The 24,597-nt window shown below is 37.5% G+C and overlaps 1 protein-coding gene across 1 annotated transcript in view; it reads right to left on the reverse strand.

Annotated features, from left to right (window-relative positions):
* Positions 1–24,597, reverse strand: part of USH2A (Usher syndrome 2A (autosomal recessive, mild)) — a 1,454,174-nt gene that overhangs the window by 220,122 nt on the left and 1,209,455 nt on the right. Inside the window, exons 56-58 of the mRNA XM_006890571.1 lie at positions 15,695–15,802; positions 2,971–3,154; positions 1,621–1,778 (exon numbers count right to left, since the gene is read on the reverse strand). Coding sequence (XP_006890633.1) covers positions 1,621–1,778; positions 2,971–3,154; positions 15,695–15,802 — 450 coding nt within the window. The remainder of the gene's footprint in view (positions 1–1,620; positions 1,779–2,970; positions 3,155–15,694; positions 15,803–24,597) is intronic.

Genomic DNA, 24,597 nt, shown 5'->3' on the forward strand with positions numbered 1-24,597 from the left:
CAAGAAGCTGCACTGCAATCCCAGAGGTACATGGTTAGAATCTACCAGATGCTCTGCTAGAGAAGGAAGGGCAATCTCCTCCTGTACCAGTCAGATATGGTTTGATGGTACACACACACACACACACACACACACACACACACACACACACGCACACACACACGAAAATGTAAAAGAAAGAATGGATTATATCGTATCAACAATCATGAAGAGCATGATTGAGCAATATTTCATTCTTGCGTGTAACATTAATGATAACATTATCATTAGTTGGAGTGGACTCCATGGCAACTAGCAACAACAACAAAAAATCCAGAAACCAAAACCACTGCCATCAAGTTGATTCTGATTCTTAGCTAATTACTGCATCTTACAGAGTAACATTGCATCACAGAGTTTTTACGTTGCATATAATCTTTGTGGTAGCAATTGACCAGGCTATTCTTTTGAGCATCTGCAGGTACGTCCACACTACTAACGCAAACCAGTTGCCTTACCCAACAAGACCCATATATTCTGCCTTTCATTTATGGCCAGCTTACATTCTCTGACTGAGATTCTTTTTAATTCTGTGAAAAACATGGCCGTGCTATTTATTTTATGGCATCAATATACTAATGGACAAAATGACTCTGTTAATCAATTATTAGAGCCAAGTTTTAGTTTGGCTAAATTATTCTGATGGGAACACTAAAATGAGCTCTCCAGGTTGCAAACTACTTGAATACACAGTGGTTATAATGATGGACTTGAACATACCAATCATTTAAAAACTAGATGTGAAAATTAAAATTAGGTATTTTGAAATTAATTGAACCCATTCCACAGTTTTAAATTTTAACAAAACAAACATTTTTGGTGCCTCTTTATCAACAGAAAAAGCAAACATACCTTACTCTAATCTTTACTCCTTACACTATTAATAGAGTTAAGATTTTACTGGGCTTGTTGTTGCTGTTATGTGCCGTCTCTACGTTCAACAGCCCTACACTCAGCTCTGTCCTGTGCCAATCTCACCATCTCCTTGCTTACATCAAAATATAGTAAGACACTAAATCACGGGAAGAACCCACCATTGTCTAAGTGGTTTGATGGAGGATACACAACTTGGAGAGATAAAATACTACCATAACCAATCTCAACTCAAGGTCCATGACAGAGAGTTAGTGTCTTTCCAAATTCCTCGTCTACAACATAACAGAGGGATGGATATTATGGCACTAATGAGCCCATCTAGAGTTCTGTGCAAATGAACGCTAAAGGTAATTCAACCTAAAGAGCTTGGAGCTGTGTGTGTGTGTGTGTGTGTGTGTGTGTGTGTGTGTGTGTGAGTAAAGCTAGAATCTTAGTCAGTGATACTTAAAAAAAAATCATTACATTGATATAAAGATCTGTGCATGCATATGCATTTATATGCTGAGTACAATTTGTGATTACCCTATTAATATTCATCCAGGAGACAGACAGTATCTTTCTCAATTACTAGATTCACATTGCCATCTTCTGCTCTAATTTTCTCTAAAATATTACACACACACATACATATACAAAAACACATATACATACACATACACAAGAACACAGAGTGGAAGAGATGTGAGAAAAACTTTAATTACTCACCTGGTTTGGTCCAAGCCACAGATATGGAATCAGGTCCATTTACTGTTATATTATATGGAGAATGGATTTCTTCTGGTGTCCATACAGGTATTTGTATTATGTAATCATCACTAGTACTGTTACCCCCTTCAGTTTGGGCTTCTAATGTGTAAACATACCTAGATGTAAAGCAAAGCAAAACAAAATGATTGTGATAAGGCAAGCACAAGGGACTTGAATGAAGTTTGCTTGTTTCTCTATTTATTGCTAAGCCTTAAAATTGTGGCAAATTGTCAATCCTTTATTCTTTCAGAAACTTCACAATAGATCTCAGATTTTCCAGCACGAGACAGTATTCTCTCCAGATTTTCATTCTTCCTTGTCCCTTTTAATTTTGTATTTATTTCTAGGTCTGGTGGCTAAGTGGTAGGTGGCTAACTCAAAAGTCAAAGGTTCAAACTCAGCAGTTACCCTTTGGGACAAGGAACCGAGTACTCTATTCCCACAAAGATTATACTCTTGAAGTCCTAAGAGGCAATTCCACTTTGTCATATAGGGTTTCTTTGAGCCAGAATTAACTCAATGGCTCATTTCAGCAAAAGTAATTACAGCTTTTCTTAAAGATTTTAAGAAAGTCTTGAAATTTATGAGTAGATTGTAGAGGATTTACATTAATCTGTTTTTAAATAGGTTGGAGTGCAGGGAATTATATTTATAGAAAAGTGTTTTTAAATTGATCTCTACTCTCTACAATAAAATTAAATTGATCTCTACTTTCTATAATCGCTATGAGTCGCAGGCGACTCGACGGCACATAACAACAACAACAACTTTCTATAATAAAACGTGTGCTGATCTAAAATATATTTTGTCTCTTCTGAGAAAGTAAAGTGAATGAATTACAAATACACGAATTTTTTTCCTCCCAAACTTCTCATGCTTATTTGCAGAGTAGCAATTAGAGAGAACATTTTACCAGGCAAAAACTGGCTAATGCAAAACAAACCTCTTTACATCATCTTTTCTTACTAGTTTCCAAAATCCGTTATTTTAAGATAATCTGATCATTTTGTAGGTTTTTTTAGATATATTTACATATAAAAATTATTAGGATTTCAAATTTCATTTGCATATATTAATGTTTATTTACATTTTAAGCAATTTTATGTAATAAAAATTAGTTTAATGGTTTAGGATTTAGGTTTTTGACATCTGAAATTGATTTAAAGATATCATCAGAATGGATAGATTGATTGATGGATTGTTTGGTTGGTTGACTGAACTACTGTTTCAATCATATCGATACTATTTCTCATCTTCCTTTCAAATCTAAATATCTGACCGGATGATTGATAAAGTTTTATTTTTTACCTGCTATCAGGCTCCAGATATTTATCAATGAAACTAAACTTCTCACTGTCACCCAGAAAAACCAAGGATCCATTACGTCTCAAGAGATACTGAGATATAAGACCATTGGGCCTTTCTGGCTCACTCCAATATAATTCCACTGTTGTAGAATTTATTGTAATGTGTCGAGGTGTTGTCCAAACTCCTGGAAAAAATAACACAACAGACTTTTGTTATTAGGACAGAAGCGACACAATCACCCCACATATAGAAATATATATATATATTCACTTACCCACTTGATTTCTAATATCACCCTAGTGTATCATGCTCAGTATTTATTTCATGATGAATTAAAAATATGAATTAATTTACATTTTACAGATCCAAAAGTCTGTAGTAGGGCATTGACAAATAGCAGACACATTATTGTTCTAATTATGTGCTGTTGTGTTGACTATGACTCATAGTGACCCTATGAACAACAGATCTGTACCCTGCCATATTCTGTGCCATTTTAATCATCTCTGATATATTTGAGCTCATTGGTACAGTCACTTTGTCAGTCAATTTCCCTGAAGGCCAGCCACTACTTCACTGGTCTTTCCAAGCATAATATCCTTTTCTAAGTATTGGTCCCTCCTACCAACATGTCCAAAATATGTGAGACAAAGCTTCACCATCTTTGCCTCCAAAAACACCCCTGTTGCACTTTCTCCAAGAGATATGAGTGCTTTGGGCAGTCTAGAGGGTATTCTATAATCTTCTCTAACACCACAACTCAAAGGTATCAATTCTTCTTCTGTCATCCTTAGTCATTGTCCAACATAACAATTGAAAAGATCATAGCTTGATTGAAATATACCTGGGCCTTTGACATCATTATTCCATCGGTGTTCTGATTAAGTGCTATCAAGTTGACTCTGACTCAATGATTTTGTATACAACAAACTAAACATTGGTCAATCCTTTGCCAATCTCACAATCTCAGTTATGCTAAAGCCATTGCTTCAACCACTGTTTCAGTTCATCTCATTGAGGATCTTCCTCTTTTTATCTGACACTCTGGTTTTCTAAGCATTATGTTTTTCTTCAGAGATTGGTTCCTCCCAATAACATGCCCAAAATACACAAGTTAAAGTCTTGCCATGCTTAGTTTTAAGGAACATTTTAGCTGACCTTCTTCCACAATGGATTTGTTTCTTATTTTGGTAGTCTGTGGTATAACCTTATTAATAGCTTTAAAAGTCTAAATATTTGAGGAAGGGAAGAAAAAAAAATTAAACTCTCTAAACTCATAAACAACACTAATGGATGGTCATTTGTTGTATATCTTTGTGTTTGAACCCACCCACAGTTGACCATGCAGTAGATTTTTCAGAGGCATTAAATCACATGAGAGGAGAATCCCATCTTTCTATCACAGAGCACCTGGTGGCTTCAACTTGCATATATTTGGGCTGGTAGCACAATTCCTTACCACTAAGCCAAAAAAGTTCCTCAAGTTTGGGTAAAGAATTATTTGGGTGGTTAACAGAAATTGACATTATAAACCACCAATGAATTGGCAAGTTTCATCAGTGCTATATACTGAGAAGTATGCTTTTACATTTAATTAAAATTTACCATGAATGTCACATAGCTCACAAGTGAATCTCTTACAAACTCAAATATTTTTATCTCCTTATAAATATATTCTTTTAAATAAAAAAATACATTCTACGTACTTTGGTGGTGAAATATATAATTGAAGTGAAACATATTTTCCTTATTGTTTTGAATAGTTTATTTTTCAATTAACTGTAGAAAGTGAATTCCAAATGACATGGATATTCTTTCATGTAGGTTGTCATCTGAAATCTCATTTACATAAGGCCTGAGAGACTATCCAGGGATTTCAAACTCTGGTCCTTATTTATCTGGAATTTTGAAAGTAACTATAACATTTACAGGAATTACACAATATGGAAAATAAACCTTATCTCGCTTTGCTTCTGGGAGACGTGATCAGCTTGTTTTCCTCCTTTCTCTCTGGCTGCTCCTTTGGGGTTCATTGACTGGATACTTTCAATGGACCTCAAAACATCATAGTATCTCAAGGACTTACATTGGCCTTTCTTCCTTCCTTTTGACTTTTTTCTTTGCCTCTAGTCTTTCAATCAATTCTCTTCCTAGGGGATCTCCATTCAGTATCTTACTTTCAAATATCTCTGTGTAAACAGCTGTGAGTTGGAACCACCACAATGACAATTGTTTATATATGGAATCTATCATCCATCTGTCAGCTTGCATGTTGCTATGCTGCTGGAAACTAGATTACTAGTATTTCAAATACCTCTAGGTTCACCCAAAAAGGACAGGCCCAGTGGAGCATCAAGGCTAAGAAAAATGGGGAGGAAAGGCCAGGGAATCGATTTCCACAAATTAGCCAATGGAAATCTTATGAATCACAATAGACTGCTATTTGTTATAGTACTGGAAGAGGAATCCTAAGTTAGAAGAAACTCAAAATACGGTAAACACAGTGAGCTAGAGCATTCCAGCAATCATGAAGACTGCACAAGGCTGAGCAGAATGTTGTACATAGGTCACCATAAGAAGGATCTAACTGGACAGCAACTATAACTGCTGTTGTTATGCGCCGTCGAGTCGCTTGTGACTCATAGCGACCCTATGTACAATAGCCCTAAACTCCGCTCTGTCCTTTGCCAATCGCACTGTCTCTGACACACCCATCCCGATTACCCCAGTCACTGAATCAATCCACCTCATAAAGGGCCTTCCACTCATGCACCTGCCCTCCACCCTACCGAGCATGATGTCCCTCTCCAAGGACCTGTCCCTCCTTACAACATGTTCAAAGTATGTCAGACGAAACCCCAGAATCCTTGCCTCCAAGGAGCAACCTGGTTTAACCCTCTCCGGGATGAATCTGCTTGTTTTCTTGGCAGTCCATGGTACATTCAATACTCTTTTCCAGTACCATAGCTCAACCGGTAAGGGCCCTAAATGCATATATCTGGGCTAGTGCACTCTCTTGTACTTCATATACACAATTCTTAACATCTATTCGAAATTTCCATTTCTCTCTTTTCAATATAAGACACGTTCTAAGAGAGTAGGAGCCGTCTTCTTATTTACAAATGTATTTTTGTTGGACAGTGTGATTACTAATAAGTGAATTAATTAATTTATTGTAAACCAATATTATATTAAGCAGTCTAGGCATTTCTATAGAAAAGGTTGTTTGTGTTGAAGAAAGAGAAAAACAAATAAATCAAGAGCATCTAGTATCTCAAGTAGAAGGTCAGCAAGTTTCTCTGGAAAATCTTCCAGAAATAACAAGTATTACAGATTCAAAAAGATATATAACTTGTCTTCAGAAGAAGAAAGTATTGGGACAATATAAGATGGTATCATTTGTAGAAAGCCATAAGAAGATGTTTTATGAAGACTCTAAAATGCCAGGATACTTTCATCATTTTAAAAGAAATTGATTTTTCTTTGCTGAGTATAAAATTTACATACACATACAGATAGAAATAGATCTATATGAAAATTGTAGCAAAATTTTCAATGAGAAACCTGCATCAAGGGAGTGGTGGGAGAAAAGGTTAAAACTCTCCAAAATACCATGGTAAGCTCCCTAGTCTTTGCAATAGAATAAAAAAAATACTCTTCTGTATATTAAATTAAATAAACACATATATCCATGATTCAGCATTAAATATTCAAATACTCTTACAGATGCACAAATTATATTGATGAGAAACCTAGAGAGATGAAATATCAACCTTTCTACTTTATGATGTTATTTAGACATGATCTGAATAGACACATAAACTCTCTTCTGCTGCTTTTTAACACTTTTCAATATTAATGTACCACAGCTATCAAATCAGTTCTAATTCATAACTTAAAAAAAATAAAATAGAACCAACCCAAAACACTTCATTGCTGCTGCAATGAATTGACTCATAGTTGACTCTCCATTGATTTTTTGCGACTCTTAAGCACAAAGGAGGAGATTGCTCATGATAATTTTGAACCATCAGAGAGGCATGGTCTTTGAATTAGGAGTTCGACTTTTTACTGACCAGGACACCAGAGCAGAGACCCTCCATTAGGGTTTCTGATGTTGTGAATCGTTATGGGAGGAGATTACTCATAGTTTCCCCTAGGAGCAGTGGGTGAATTAGAACCACCAGCCTTTCAGTTAGCAGCCTGGTGCATTATGCACTATATTCACATTACTCCTAAAGTCCTCAGAATTTAAAGTTTTTGATTGCTCATTACTTAGGTGTAAATTACTCTGCAGGGTTAAGATTTTTTTCGGAAGAAAAAAGAAAAATACAGTTTATTTAGCAGCATCTTTAAAGAATGAGGACAGATTTCTAAATGACCTTAACATACAGACATTCGAAGGATCAAGGCATTCATGAGGGGATGGCTGCTCCCTTTGTTCTAGGAGCTCATCTATGCTTGATGCTTAGAAACCCCACAAATCACAGTGGACATGCACAGCTTCCCATGCCAACAGCTGTCAGATGACTCAACCAATTAATCAGAATTTTGATTTAAACATGATATTAATTTGTTGACTCAAGACCTATATATCAAGTCTTAATCATAATCTGCTTCCTGTAGTCATGTCTTTTCCCTCTTGCAGGATGTATTACAGAACACAAAGGAAATAAAAGCATAGCTCAAATGCTCCTCAGAAGAATGGTAGGACTAGCTCATATACTTTGGCCATATTATTAGGAAGAATCAGTCTTTGGAGAAGAATATCATGACTAGAAAAGTAGAGGGTCGTGAAAAAGAGGAAAATTCTCAATGAGATGAATTCACAAAATGACTTCAACAACAGGTGAAGGAGAGCCGAGATTATGGGGCTGAAACAGAGTTCACTGCATTGTGCATGGATTCTCTATGAGCCAGAGCTGACTGCATGCACTTAAACAATAACAAGGCACGAAAAAGCTGTTGCCTAGTTTCCAATTTAAACTAGTCAATGTGGCCAGTAGACCTGGAGTCAAATAGGGGAGCTATTAAAATAAAATGAAGCAACGTTTTGGATTTACTTCCAATTTGAAATAAAATTTAGTTTCATGCTTACATAAGGTGAAAAAAGCTGTGTTTAGGCTGGTAATAAGTGACCATTGGTTTGATTGATGGGGTGACTTTCAAGATGTGCAAAATAACTGCTATACTTGAATTATGATGTGGAGATGATATCAACTTGAAGTTGCAAGAAGTCTTCAGTAGAGTAAAGCAAACTTTTAATGTCTTGATGTGTCTACTCTGAGGAATTTGCTAGTCCCACCACAGTCTGAGCTTCACATGGACACTAGAAATCCTATTCTGTATAATAAAGAGGAAGCTCAAGGGAAGGGAATGGTTGGTAGTTTTGGAAATAATCTAGGACCATGGTGGAGGTTGGTGGTGTTTGTGGTGGAAAACTAGCTGAAATCCATGGAAGGAGAAGGCCAGAAGGAAACCCCTAGAGAGTCTATGACAAATAAAACCAAAACCAATTGTCTTTTCATGAGTTCTGTCTACTGGTGAGCTCATGTGTTTCAGAGGAGAATGTTATACTACTGGAATTTTAAGGCTATGATCTTTTAGAAGCAGATCACAGGACATTTCTTTTAATTGTCTCTGGGTGAAGTCAAACAATCAAACTTTAAGTTAGTAGTCAAAAGGCTTTTCACACAATTTAGGGACAATGCCTACTGGGAAAGAAATATGTCTAGTGGAAACATTTTAAATTGATCTTAAGTGCCATGAAATATTACATCCATTTCTTGTCTCCCCACACATCATCATTCTAGCTAAAAAAGAAAAACCCAGTTTTTCTTTTATGCATTGACACTCTCTGGAAATATATTGAAGAGACCATTTTTTGTATCAACCGACATCAAGTATGCATTGGCTTCCAAACGACATATATTGTTGTTGTTGTATACCACAGAGTCAGGACCAACCCATAGCTGACCTTCCAGAGGGTTTTCAGAGGCAGTTAGTCACACGAGAGGAGATTGCCTATCTTTCTCCCACAGAGAAGCTGGTGGCCTCAAACTGTGTGCCTTCGGGATCGCAACACAGCTTCTTGCCACTAGGCCACCAGAGCTCCCAAACTACATACTACATGCTAATTTATTAATTTAGCATTCCATTTATTTTTATGTGCAATTTTCTGTGTTTAGCACTGTATACATGAAAAGAAAGAGTATCATTATTACTCTTCAAGGGTTTTAAGATTAAAAAAGATGAAGACAAAAATAATACATTAGGATAAATACAATGGGAGCAGAAAGCATAATGTGTTACTAGAATGTTTACAAAGAGCACCTGACACAGACTAGTGGGGCGATGTGAGGAAAAGAAGAAAACAGAATAGTCCTAGGGAAAGATTTATACAAGAGAAGATATTTAAAAAAGAGGGAGTTAGCTAAGTGAGTATAGTGGACTGAAGAGTATTCCTGCCAAGACATTCCCACTGGCATCTCAGTTATCTCATTATCTGATGATGGACTTCTTGTCAGAATAATGAATTAAGATGAGGTATGTTGAATTTAGGTGAATTCTACATGCAGTAACTGGTATCCTTCTATGAAGAGGCCTGACTCAGACAGCGAAGTGCAGATAATAAAATTCTATTTAGAAAGAAGCAGAGGTTAGAGTGGTGCAGCTACAAGTTACAATGGGATCATTAGAGATTGATGGAAGGCACCAGAAGTTCGAAGGAACAAGGGCATATTCTTCCCTAGAGCTTTTAGAAGGAGCAGGACCCTGCTTGAAAACATGCTTTCAGATTTCTAGTCTCTAATTCTGGGAGAAAAGTATTTTGGTTCTAGTCACCTGCAAACGGCCATTGCAAAGACAGAAGAGGAAGCGAAGACCAAAATGGATGTCAGAAGAGACTCTGAAAACTGCACTGGAGCACAGCGAAGCCAAAGCACAAGGAAGAATTCAAGATACTAAAGAGTTGAATAGAAGATCTCAAAAGGCAGCACGGGATGAGAAAGCAAAATATTACAATGAAATGTGCTAGGAGTTGGGGTCAGAAAATCAAAAGGGCCGAACTCGCTCAGCATTTATTAAGCTCAAGGAACTGACGTACAAATTCAAACCTCGAGTTGCTATAATCAAGGATGCTTTCCGCAGAATGTTAAATGATCCAGGAAGTGTTAAAAGAAGATGGAAAGAATATACTGAGTCACTGTATCGAAAGGAATTGGCAGACACAGAAGAATTTCATGAAACAACATATAAGCAAGAGCCTATGGTGATGAAAGAAGAAGTTCAAGCTGCTTTGAAGGAAATGGCAAAAAATAAGCTCCAGGAATAGATGGTATACCAATTGACATATTTCAGCTAACAGATGCTGCCCTGGACGTGCTCACCAAGTTGTGCCTAGAAGTCTGGAGAACAACCACTTGGCCAACTGACTGGAAGGGATCTATATTTGTTCCTATCCCAAAGAAAGGTGACCCAACAGAGTGTGGAAACTACAGAACAATAATACTGATTTCACATGCAAGCAAGATTCTCCTGAAGATTATCCAAAAGCGACTGGAACAGCACATCAGCGAGAACTACCCGAAGTTCAGGCTGGGTCTAGAAGGGGTCGTGGTACTAGGGATATTGTAGCTGATGTTAGATGGATCTTAGCTGAAAGCAGGGAATACCAGAGGAATGTCTATCTGTGTTTCATTGATTATGCAAAGGCATTTGACTGTGTGGATCATAACAAACCATGGCTGACTCTGAGAAGAATGGGAATCCCAGAACACTTGATCATGCTAATGTGAAACCTATACTTGGACCAGTAGGCAGTCGTCAGAACAGAGCAAGGGAACACTGCATCGTTCAAAATTGGGAAGGGCATACGCCAGGGATGCATCCTATCTCCATACCTTTTCAACCTATATGCAGAACAGGTTATCCAGGAGGCTGGGTGGGCTCTATGAGGAGAAATGTGGGGTCAAGATTGGTGGACAATTTATCAATAATCTGCGTTATGCAGATGACACAACCCTGCTTGCTGAAACTGAAGAGGACCTGAAGCACCTCCTGCAGAGGGTCAAGGACTGCAGCCTCCAATATGAATTGAGGCTCAATGTCAAGAAGACAAAGATTCTCACCACTGGACCAATTGACAGCATCAGGGTGATGGTGAAGAGATTGAGATTGTACACAGCTTTAGTTTGCTTGGCTCCACAGTCAACACTCTTGGCACCAGTAGCCAGGAAATTAAAAGGCGCATTGCCACGGGTAAGTCTGCTGTTAGGGACCTCTCCAGAGTACTGAAGAGCAATGGTGTCTCTCTGGAGACTAAAGTGCATTTGATACAGGCCATGGTCTTCACAGCATCAGAGAGTTGGACAATGACCAAGGAGGATAGGAGGAGAATTGATGCCTTTGAGCTGTGGTGCTGGAGAACAGTATTGAGGATACCAAGGACTGCTAGGAAAATAAACAGATTCGTCCTGGAAAGGATTAAACTGGGTGGCTCCTTGGAGGCAAGGATTCTTAGGCTCTGTCTAACATACTTTGGACATGTTGTGAGGAGAGACCGGTCCTTGGAGAAGGACATCATGCTTTGGGAGGGTGGAGGAATGGTGCAGGAGGGGAAGGCTCTCTATGAGGTGGATTGATTCACCGACTGGGGTAATTGGGATGGGATTGTCAGAGACAGTGCAATTGGCACAGGACAGAGCAGAGTTTAGGGCTGTTGTATATAGGGTCGCTATGAGTCACAAGCAACTCGACGGCACATAACAACAACAGTCGACTGCTAGTGGTACTTTGTTAAGAAAGCCTTGGGGTGTCCACACAGCGAGAAGATATACAAGATACCTAGACAGAAGACCCACACAAGGAGGTGTAGGACAGAATTGAAAGCACTTCAGCATGACTGGGGAACTGGATGTCAGGGGAGAATACTGATCAGCAAAAGAAAAGATAAAGGAAAGGTCTGTTTTGCTTAATGGGATTTTGTTCCTTGAAGGAAAGGCGATTATTTTATGATGGTAGATGTTGTGAGATGTGCTTATCTCAGTACAAGGAGAAAATTAATTTGGATGTAGTATATGGGATAGAGAAAAATTACTAGAGTCAGGTAAATTATTGAGGAGAACCTCTGGTGGCCTGAGTAAGAAGCTGTTTTGCAATCTCAAAGGCACATGGTTCAAATCCACCAACTGCTCAGTGGGAGAAGGGTGGGCAATCTTTTCCCATGGAATTTCCTGCCTCTGAAAACTTGCAAGAGGGTCAGTTCAGACTCAACAGCACACAACAACAGCAGAAATTATGGAAGCACTGGTGATCTAGTGGTAAGGAGTCACGCTGACACCCAAAATATGTGGTTCAAGTCCACCAGGTGCTTAACTGAGGTAGCGATTGAAGGTTTGGAATAGAAAGACAAGTGAAAAAAATTTATTCTCACAAATTGCTAAGCAAGTTTCAATTTATTCTATGGAATCAGTCTCTAGAATGAAATAAAGTCTAAATAATTTTTAGGAATCTCCCTAAATGTCTATAGGTAATAAACTTTATAAAATTATTATACTGCTATATGATCCTTGGCATATTAAAGTGAAGCTTTCTGAATGTCAAGTTTGGGCTATTTAACATAATTTACTTCTAAAACAGACCTCAGGGATGACAGTGATTTTAAAGGAGAAAGTGAGAATCCAATTCCAATTCTCATTATTTGACTAATAGTACAGTTTGAGAATAAAATTGCAGAAAACTATTCTCAGTTTGTCAAAGGGAAAATAAACAGTGGTGAGTGTAGCTACAAAGGCATGTTTTCTTTCATTCTTTCCATATCCAACTTAAAAAGCAAACCAAGGAACCTTTACTACTGCCAAGTCACTGTATCTAATAGTGAACTTCTGTCGAGTTTCAGAGGCTGTATATTTTTAAGAGAGGAGACTGCCTATCTTTCTTCTTTTGATAATTTTGTGCATTTAAACTGTAACCTTTTGATTAGCAGGCCTTCCTTCGTGTAGTGCACTATATCACCAGGGCTTGCCAGATCTTCAAACCATGACTGATTCACCTCACAATTCCATTTTATAATTAGTTGTATTGAGTTAGTAATTTGAAATTACATACTTGTTTTCACTTTATAGTACCAACAGTACTTAATGTTATTGCTAGTTGAATTTTATAGATTTTGTTTTATTTTACAAACCCCAGGTTACGGCTTAAACTATATTTTCTTTATATATCACTTATTTACAAATGACACTTAGATCTTTAGGAAATGGATTTTAAAGTCATGTTTCTTCTACAGAGGAAAGCCCATTTTGTTTATTATTATTGTATGGTTATTTGTGTTCAAGGAAAGGTGCACAAAGTTAAAAAGAAATCAAGCACTTTTCTCATCTCATGCTCCCTTATACTGTTGAAAGCTATAATTTTTAGGTCTTAACGTTTGAGCCCTTTCAAGAAATTTTGTTGAAGAAAGTGGTAAAATAGATTCATATTTTCAAAGTGCTTAAATCTATATATTTAGGGAGAAAACTAGAGGAAGAGATGTTGTTATTTTATCAGGCTTCAGTTTCAGCCCAAACTGGTTGATAGATCCTTTTGAAATTATCCATTATCATCAAAGTATCCATTTGATAGTTTACCTTTCCAAAAATCCACTGCTGGTTTCTTCCTTTCAAAGGAACACTAAGCTTTTTGACATGAAACATTCTTTATATAGAAAACATCATTAGTGAATTCCTGGTGAGGAGCCATATGCCCCATATGTGGAATTTTCCATTTTATTCCCCATTTACTGGTAGGAAATTTCAGGTCTAATATTCTGAGGTACAACAATCCCTTTCATTAGAAGAGTAATGGACAAGTAGTTCAGGACCCTACTGTGGTAATTAACATGATGTTACTGTTTCAAAACTTATTTATGCCTCAGTTTCCTCACATAGAAAACAGGCAGATAACAAGATATAACAAAATAGTTGATTGCTTACACAAGCTAAGAGGCATTTTTTATTCCCACTGAAAAGTAAATAACATCCCCACTGGATAGCGAACATAGATCAGTAGTGATTAATTTCACACCACACGATGTAAAACCAAAAATACAAGAGGGGTTTGCTTAGACATTGTAATACGTTAATTGCATCAGGTAATGGTAATTATTGCTATGAATATTTGTCTGAAAAAATAAATGACATTTGTAAACTTTCACTCAAACAGAATCTACTTTTCTTAGTCAAGTAAATTACATTATCTAAAGCTAGCTGATAACTATTGATATCAGCTGGTGTGTATACATTTAGGACTTTTCCCTATGCACATATACTAATTTACTTATAGACATGAATGGCATTTTGTGTGTGCTTCTTATACTTATAGCATAATTTCAAAATTCTAGTTTTGACTTAGTTCCACTTTGATTTAGTTCCAATTTATGGTGATCCCATATTTTTCTGAGTAAGCCTGTGCTCCATGAAGTTTTCACTGGTTGATTTGGCTGAAGGAGTTGCTAGATCTTTTTTCTTTTTCTTCATTTTTTCTGAGGAATTTGTGGGTAGACTTGAGCCACAGACAGCAGCTGAGAATTCTGAGTAGCCTTACATCATTCAGGGACACAATCTAAAAATGTTCTGTCAATTAAATATATTTCTAAACTGTCACTTTTTAATTATTTATATTTTAAACCGATGTGTGAACTTCAACAACATGAACATATCTGAATTTACTTAGCAATTTAGATGCCCCAACCCATGGCCATTTAGATTGCCCTCAGCATTTTGCCTCAAACAGTGCATCAGTAAACATCTTGAAACATGCTTCTTTGTGTAATTGTAGACATTTTTTTTTTCACTTTTCTGGCATGTTGTTATTGTTATGTGCTGTCGAGTCCACTACAACTCATAGCCAGCATATGCACAATAGCTCTGAACTCTGCTCTATCCTGAGCCAATCTCTGTCTCTGACACACCCACCTCCATTACCCCAGTCACTGTGTCAATCCATCTCCTCCAGGATCTTCTTCTTCTGCACAGTCCCTCCCTCCACTCTTTCAAGCATAGGTAGTGAAAATGCAACTGCTGGGTTGCTTTGTCAAGGGAAATTTACATTTTAAATTTAGTAGACATTGCCAATCAGCCTAAAAGACAAGGGTCATAATTTATATTCCCCACCATATTTCAGAGTATATCACTTCACTATGTATTGGCCAAAATCCTTGTTCTTCACACTACAGTTCAACATTCATTTACTAAGTAAAAACTTTCTTGATGTGCTCAATGAGTTGTAATCTCTCCCCGCCCTGATTAATCTAGATAGTCTGATCCTATTCTCTTTATTACCATTACTTTTCATATTCCAATATTCTTGTTAGTAAAGTCTTCAAGGTAGGGAATAATTACTCAACCCCAGCACTCATCACAGTGCTTTCTATGTAGTAGGCACTCCACAAATATCTGTGTGAATGTCTAATTTTGGAGGAATTTCATAGGCAAATAGAAATATTTTTCCGTACAAAAGAAAATTTTAAATGGTTTGAAGAACTGAATATTTTTAAATTTACAAGGGTTAATGTAAATTTATCTTAGAAGGTAACCTGTAGATCAAGGAAGACCGGGGATCACAAGCTTAGGCTACTTTTTAAATTTTTTACTCTTTCCTTTCAAGAAATAGGAAAGCATTCATTTCAATATACCACACAAAAATTCTTCCCCCCATTATAGATAGATTGCTTTTTTCCCATTACCTTGAGGGGCTGCCTGCAGTGTCTGACCTAGAAAAGGCTCACTTGAAGTACAGCCAGCAGATGTACAAGCTGTAATTGTGAAGCTGTAGTTGCTGTACGGCTGGAGATCTAGAAACCACAAGCAAGAAATAAAGCAGAGCTTGAGAGGATTATTTATTATCAATTAAGTACCAGAAGTAACATGTAGAGTTGTAGAACTTACAGTAAAAACAAAAAACAAACCAAAAAAACCCCAAAACCAAGCAACCAAAAATAACAGCAGAAAATATTCTTTCATAAAGATAGGAATTAGTTTAAAATCTATAGTATTATTAAAATTAATATAGATGCCTTTCCCCCCCACTGATAAAAAAGAATAAACTTTCAGTATTAGAATGGTCTTGTAAGTCATCTCTCTATCTCAGTCTTTGATTCTCCTGCCCCCGTTGACATTGTAGAGGATGTCCCAGCTATGTGGTCTGGAGCATGCCTCCCAAAGAGCCATCTTCGGAGGACTCTTAAGTTCTCTTTCTATTTGAAAGTCCTTCTTTATATTGTGGTGAAATCTTTCTATTGCTTCTCTCTCTCGGGACATACTGAACAAATCTAATTTCTTTTCCACATGACAGTTCTTCAAATATTTGTACACATTTATCAAATCCCTCCTGAGTCTTCTCCAAACTAACCATCTCAGTAACTGAACTGCTTTTTGTATAAATTGGGACAGAAAAATAAAGCAAAGGTTAGATTTAATGTATTTTTTTCAGTCCTAAGATATATTCAGCTGAATGCTTTTTTAAAAAATTCTGAACTTATTCATCTTGACTGCCCATAACTGTACCATCTCATGCTTACTTCTGTAGTTTTGGGGGTATGTTAGTTTTATCTTTACACATACATGAGTCACAATTTAATGAATGAATAAAGTTTTCTTTTTATTATAACTATGATGTATCTAAGCAACTGCTCAATAAGTTCTCAGGAAAAGAAAGAACTTAATGCATCTAGAAAAAAAGCTGTACATGTATAACTTCACCACTCTGGCTGGTGTCTTGAGTAAGTTTACTTAGATACTCTCTTCTTTGATGTAGCCAGTGTCATAGAATTGGCTCTGACTCATGGTAAACCCCTGTATATCAGAGTAATGCAGTGGTCCATGGGGTTTTCAATGGTTGATAGACCTTTGTTCTGAGGTGCCTCCAGGTGGACTCAGCCTCCTGCTTGTTTAGAAGCTAAAGGTGTTAACTGTTTGGTTTTTGAAAATTTTAGTTTGGTTTCTTCCCACCAATTCACATTGTATTTCTTATGGTCATTCCCATAAATTATGTTTTATAAAATTAATCTCTACTGATCTATCTAGTAGTCCTACTATTACTCCCATCTTTTTAGATCTCCATTGTATTAGGAAAATTCCTTCACTCCTGACCTCCACTCACCAGACTCTGTGACCCTGTGATTTCTCCTCCTCCTCTGCTCCCTCCCCTTCCCTCTTTGGACCTATACATATCTTACTAGTTATCCTTCTGTTCTTACAATAAATGGTTTTTTATATTATAGAGATGATGGCTTGTTAATAGGAAATCACTATAACATTTCACTTCATAGGCTGTTAATTTTATGTTTTTAAAAAGTAAGCTATAGTCTATGTTGAAATGATGTCAAATAATTGGGTCAAGTCATAACCTATCCTATTTCTATTGTTGTAAATCTGACTCATAGAAACCCTGTAGATAGAATAGAACTGCCCAGTAGGGTTTCTGAAGCTATAAATCTTTACCTGAGGGGACTGGTTCATTTTTCTTCTGTGGAGTAACAGATAGGTTCGGAGTCCTCAAGTCAAGAAAGAGATTAAAAAAAATACTTGTTTGCTATGAATTTTGAACTTCATTTTCACATCTTTGTTCTTTTAGTAGGCTGACTCTTTCTTTGATTTTATGCTTGTTTCCCCTCAAATGCTACATTTTCAAACTTTTTGTCCCCACAGATGGCTTTAATTTCTTATTTATTTTAAAAGTATTTAAAAAAAATCCATTTTCATTCTATTGTTCATATATACTTTGTCTTATAACGTCATATACACTTGTACAATACCATTATTCACCTTGTCAAGTAAAAATTTCATCATATTCTCCATTTCCCTTCATTCCACCCAAATATTTGCTAATCACTATTCATTATTCCTCCCCTCCAGGGGTGTAAACCAAATTCCCATCAACAAATGAATGGATAAATTGTGGTACATTCAGACAATGGAGTATTACACAGCATTGAAAAACAATGAACTCACAAAAAACTATACAGCATGGATAAGTCTAGAGGACATTATGCTGAGTGAAATAACTCAGTCACAAAAGGACAAATACTGTAAAAGACCACTGTCATAAAATTAAGACGGTTATGGGACACTGAGTGGCGTTGGGGAAAGAAAGAAAAGAAGGGGTAGCTAATGAACACTGTATTGGAATAGGTGAAGGGGATGATTTAATAAGTGAATGTATGATCAGACATTATGTGTACTGCAATTAACAATCTGAAATAGGGCATGCATTACTGGCTGAATAGGGAGAGATGGAAAAAGATTAAAGAAAGGTTCATACACAGAAAATTTTCAAAGATTTTGAAGACCCTGTCTACAGCACTATGTCCATCATTCTTTGTCCCCTCAATCTACTTTGCTCTTTCATAGCTTTACATGTTTTACTATGTATCTATTATTTTTATTTCAACTAATATATTGCATGTTCCAAAAGAAAGTAAAGACTGTTTTGCCTATCATTTTATTCCTGAGACAGTGACTGTCACGAAGTAGATGCTTAATAAATTGCTACAAAATGCCACATTAATGAACTCTTCCATTCAAAACTAAGGGAATGATCTGGGTCCTTGCTAAAGTAATAATGTTCTGCAGCTGGAGCTGCTCCAAGATTCAGCTTCAGAGCCCTTTGTATTTTCTTATCAATGTGGTGATAAGATGCAGGTACTTATTTGATTATAATCTGCCATGTAGTTGCTATGAAGGATTTACATAATTTTGATATTTATATGATTTATAGAGGAGGACTATGATGAAAGATCTAAGCTATACCTAAGACATACACGTTTGATAAAGGATTATGGGAAAATGCTACAGATTATAAAATATAGAACTTAGAAAAAAATAGAAAGGAACATCCAGTATGAAGATCTGAGGTTGTGTGACAAGCTAATTTAGCCTGCCAATGTCGCCTTACACTTCTAGTGCTGAGAAAAGGGGGACTGGCCCTGTTTCACCATTTCACCTGGTGCATCTTTTACTTTCTCAATTAGAAAATAAATCCCAGGAGAGTAGGGATACTATCTTTTTAACTTATTTTGTTTTATTGCACTTTTCATAATTCCTTTTTGGCATTGTACAATAACATTTGTTAGAAATTGTTTAAAGAAGAGAGAATCCACAAAGTGCTCTAAAACAAACAGGACTGTGGAGTTATGATGTCCCTAAAAAGTGTGACCTTGTTCATCTTTCCATTGATATCCTTGCTGGCAACATGTATTGCATTGAGTAGATTATTTCAAAATATTAAGACTATAATAATAATAATAAAATAAACTTTGTGAGCATTAGGTATTTTCTATATAACTAGCTTATTACCAGCAAAAGTGCAGAGGTATTAATTTTAATAGACTAATAACTAAAATGTTGCTGTTGTTGTTTAATGCCGTCGAGTCGTAGACGACTCATAGCGACCCTATGAACGAACAGCCTAAGAACTGTTCGTACATAGAGTTTCCAGAGGCAAGCCATTTTGGAAGTGGATGCCGCTCCTGCTTCCAGGCTTGATTTAGTCGGGAAGCTCCAGCCAACACTGTCCACCATGGGTGCCCATTACCACAATTGGCACATCACTGTCACAGGCTTCAGCATCACAACAACCACAAGTTACCTCTGTACAGCAACGCACAGACCAGTGCTATACCACCTAGAAGAATGTTTGACAGGAAGACAATTTGAACCTGGCCCTCGGGCCCTTTGGGCTTCAGGCTGCCTCCTGGTTTAAACCCTAGGCCCAGGTTGGCTAGCCTCACTCCAGGGACAGAGCAAACCTGCACGTCAAACACATTCCCGGAAAAGCAGTCCCCTCCAAAAGCTTGCCACGATTCCTGCACTCCCACTACCACGCTCCTGCCTTCTGGCTAGGAGAGCTTCCCACGAGCCTGGGAAGGCGCCAGCCAAACCAGGAACACAATCTATTATGTCTGGTCTAGTGATATGGGATTTAAAAAACCCAAACAATAAACTTTAAAATGAGTGCTTTGATGAAAGAATAGAAATTCATCATCACAGAGATGTTTTGGGTCAATTAGATGCCTGAAAGTATTTGTTATGAAAATAGGAACTAGAAGACAATTTAATGGGTATAAGAATAGAAAATATTATTTCTTTATAGAATCTTTCAGGAAACAAATCAAGTGGCTTCTGTTTTATAGCCAAACCAGAACGTTAAAAGTTAGCTGTTTAGATATGATACAACAGTGGAGCAGTTATCATCTTAGGAAGTTTTGATTGCCTTAGGAAGAAATGTCAGAGGACTTTGTTTTCACTCACTGCTGTTGAATCCATTCTGTCTCATAGTGATAGTTTCTGAGGGTTTCTCCATTGGGTTCTAGGCTGTAAAGACTGCCCATCTTTCTCCTTTCGGGGGCCACTGGTGGATTTGAACTGCTGAAGTTGCAGCATTTGGGTTAGAAGGGCAACTCGTTATGGACGAAGCTACCAGAGATTTCTAAACATTTTTTTAGAAATATTTAAATTGGATGGAGTGCGTTGTCTCAGTGAATTATGGGATCAAAGGAAATATGTATCCAGAAAGGTGTTCAAACTCATGAGCTGTTCCATGGGAGAAAGATGGACAATCTCCTCCAGTGTGATTCACTGCCTCAAAAAACCTGCTGTTCAGACTTAATAAGAACAATGGTACTGCTGCTACAAAAATCAAGAAGAAATGTAGAACACAAAATGAATAGAAATCCTGCACGAGGAAGTTCAAAGAGTTCACAGACATCATCAAAGCAATAGTAGTCAACATGATGAATTAGAGAAATGAGTCAAGGGTTGAAGCGCAAAGATCATAGAAACATGTGGGGTGATAACATTCTCAGTCCAACTTCTGAATGATTTGCTCAAAGTTTTTGTCTTGGAATGAGGGAAGCAAGAAATGAAAACCTATCATTTCAGTAAACCTTCGCTAAAACCACAAATTTTTTTTAAGCTTTTGTCTTTTGACAGTATGGTCTGCAGATACACTGGCTACATTATTGAAAAGTAGGGCAAAAGGTAGAAATATTCAAGTTCACTACTCACATAATTCCCAATCTGCTGTTTATCTTCAGGTTTCATTTGATCTATTTACAAGAAAATGTATTTCCCTTTTTTGCAGAACCAGTCTTCGGCTGAATGAGGCTTAGTGCTTTGTTTAGATGTGACTTTACCAAGACCGACAAGTTGAGAAGTGGACCATAAGACTCAGGTAAATGGAATTTTTAAAAAGTGCTTTTATATTCTTTCCCACCACATAACTTCAGCAAAGAGGAGAACTGAGTGAGGAAAGGAAATTTGGTTCTAGAAATAACACTTGATGTCCTCAACTAACTTAGCATATATTGTATACTTGACCTCTTAATTTTAAGTGTCCACAAATTGATTTTCTCTTTAAGCTCATGACTTAACAAATAAAACAAATTCTAGATAATAACATCTATTGTTATTGTTGTTGTTATGTGCCACTGAGTCGCTTGTCATTTATAGTGACCCTAAGCACAATAGCTCTTCTCGTTTACCTGCTTGGCGGGGATTTCCGAGGACCTGCTTCTCTGCCTGTAAAGATTCCTATCCCTCTCCCTCCATGTGCCCTGCAATTTCCATGACAATGACTAGGGAGGATAGAAGAAGAATTGATGCCTTTGAGCTGTGGTGCTGGAGAAGAGTATTGACTGTACCATGGACTGCTAAGAAAGCAAACAGGTTCATCCCGGAGAGGGTCAAAACAGGCTGTTCTTTGGAGGCAAAGATTCTGAAGCTTTGTCCGACATACTTTGGACATGTTGCAAGGAGGGACCAGTCCTTGGAGGGGGATGTCATGCTTGGGAGGGTAGAGGTACAGCACAGAAGGGGAAGCCCCTCGATGAGGTGGATTGATTCAGTGACTGGAGTAATCGGGGTGGGTGTGTTGGAGACAATGCAATTGGCACAGGACAGAGCAGGGTTTAGGGATATTATACATAGGGTCGCTATGAGTTGCAAGCAACTCGATGGCACATAACAACAACAACAACGAGCAGCACAATAGCTCTGAACCCTGTTCTATCTTGAGCCAATTTCACTGTTTCTGACACACCTACCCCTATTATCCATTACCGTGTCAATCCATCTTATCCAGGGTCTTGCTTCATGTGTTGTCTCTCCACCCTTCCAATCACGATGTCCTTCTCCAAGGATTCATCTTTGGTACATGATCAAAGTATGTGAGACAGAGCTTCATGATCTTTGCCTCCAAGGAACAGATTGGTTTCACCCTCTCCATGACAAACATGTTTGTTCTCTTAGCAGTCTATGATATGTTCAATGCTCTTCTCCAGCTCCACAACTGAAAGGCATCAATTCTTCTTCTATCATCCTTAGTCATTCTCCAGCTTTCTGACGCATAGCAAGTGATTGAGAAGATCATGTTCTGGATTAGCGAACCTTAGCATCCAGATTGACATGTACTCTTCAGTACTCGGGAGCAGTTCCTAAAAGCAGACTTACCGAAGGCAATTTGTCTTTTGATTTCCTGACTGCTGGTGCCAATGGTGTTGATTGTGGAATCAAAGCGGAAAGCTGAAATTGTTAACAATGTCAATCTCTTCTCCATCCACCTATCATGATGCTACCAACTGGCCCACTGGTGAGAATAGTTTTTTTTTCTTAATGTTGAGTTTCAATCCACATTAAAGGATGAACTCCTTGATCTTCTGCAGCAAATGTTTCAGGTCTTCCTCAGTTTTGGCAGGCAAGATTATATCATGTGCATAGTGCAGGCTGTTAATGAGTCTTCCTTCAACCCTAATGCCATGTTTCTCCTCATAAAGTCCCGCTTCCCAAATATAGATTAACAAGGCACAGAGAAAGGATGCAACCTTAATGCCCTGCTTTTCTGATTCCAAACCGTGCAGTGTTTCTTTGTTCTGAGGACTACCTCCTGGTCCAAGGATAGGTTTCACACGAGCACAGTTAGGGATTCTAGGATTCCTATTCTTCTCAAGGTTAGCCAAAATTTGCTGTGCTGCATACAGTCTAATGCTTTTGAATAGCCTTTATAACACAGGTAGGCATTCCTCTGGTATTTTCTGCTTTCAGGACCCATCTAACATCGGCTATGATCTTTGTGTTACTGTCTCTTCTAAACTCAGCTTACACTTCTGGGAGTTCTCTGTTCATGTACTGCCCCCAGTCAGTTTTGGATAATCTTCAGCAGGATTTTGCTTGTGTGTGACATTAGTGACAGTGTTCCATAATTTCCACACTCTGTTGGGAATAAACATGGATTTTTTCTACTCAGGCCAAGTAATTGTCCTCCAGATTTCTAGGCATAGCCTGCTAAGCATGTCCAGGGAAGCATCTGTTTGTTCAAATATGTCAACTAGTTTCTATTTATTTTTTTATCTATTCCTGGGGCCTTGGTTGTGGTGGGATTCCCCGCCCCCCCAGTTGCTTCATAACTGCCTGGACTTCCTCTTTAGTCACTATTACTTCTAGGTCATATGTTGTTTAGTGAAATTCTTCTGTGTTAGCCAGTTGTTTCTATTATAGTGACTCTGTACTACTTCCATCTTCTGACCATAATTATAGATAAATCCACATGTCTAACCACAAGCTCATTTAAGAAACACCACCAGCTGGTATTACTCTGCTCTAGATGATCTCTTATACAAACCAGGTAGAATTTAAAAATAATAGAAAAGAGTTAGCAACTGCATGAATTTTTTTTTTGCATACATAACAATGTTTTATTTTAAATCTGGTTAATGAAGGCATTGTGATTCCTGTTTAAAGGATAGGAAAATTGAGGCTCAGAGAACTAAATATTCACAAAATGAAGGAGAATATCCACCTAGTGGTAGTGATAAAGCTAGATTGTTGACAATAAGTCCTTTGCTCTCATAATTATGACAGTGCAAAAGGTCACTACAAAGGCAGAGGAAGGAGAAAAGACCAAGATGGATGTCCGAAGAGACTCTGAATCTTGCACTAGAGCACTGAGAAGCCAAAGCAAAGGGAAGAAATTAAGAAATTATGGAGCTGAGTAGAAGATTTCAAAAGGCAGCTTGGGAAGACAAAACAATGTATTATCCTTAAATGTGCAAAGAGACAGAAAGAAAATCAAAAGGACCAAACTCGCTCACCATTTCTTAAGCTGAAGGAATTGAAGAACAAATTCAAGCCACGCGTTGCAATGCTTAAGGATGCGTTGGGTAGACTATTAAATGATCCAGGGAGCATTGAAAGAAGATAGAGGGAGTATACAGAGTCTCTGTACCATAAGGAATTGGTGGACACAGAAGAATTTCATGAAACAACGTATGAGCAAGAGCCTCTGGTGATGATGGAAGAAGTTCAAGCTGCTCTAAAAGAATTGGCAAAAAAGCAAGGCCTCAGGAATTTATGACATATCAGTGGAAATATTTCAACAAACAAATACTGCCTTGAATGTGCTCACTAAGTTGTGCCAAGAAATCTCCAACTGGCCAACTGACTGGAAGAGATCTATGTTTGTTCCCTTTTTAAAGAAAGGTGACAAGATCACTGCATACAAGAAAAATTCTGCTGAAAATTATCTAAAAACAATTGGAAAGGTACATCAACAAAGAACAGCCAGACATCTTGGTTGAAAGCAGAGAGTACCAAT

This window comes from Elephantulus edwardii, unplaced genomic scaffold, assembly GCF_000299155.1.
Source record: "Elephantulus edwardii isolate Elephantulus edwardi_28Jun2011 unplaced genomic scaffold, EleEdw1.0 scaffold00090, whole genome shotgun sequence".
In the NCBI taxonomy this organism is placed as follows: Eukaryota; Metazoa; Chordata; class Mammalia; order Macroscelidea; family Macroscelididae; genus Elephantulus; species Elephantulus edwardii.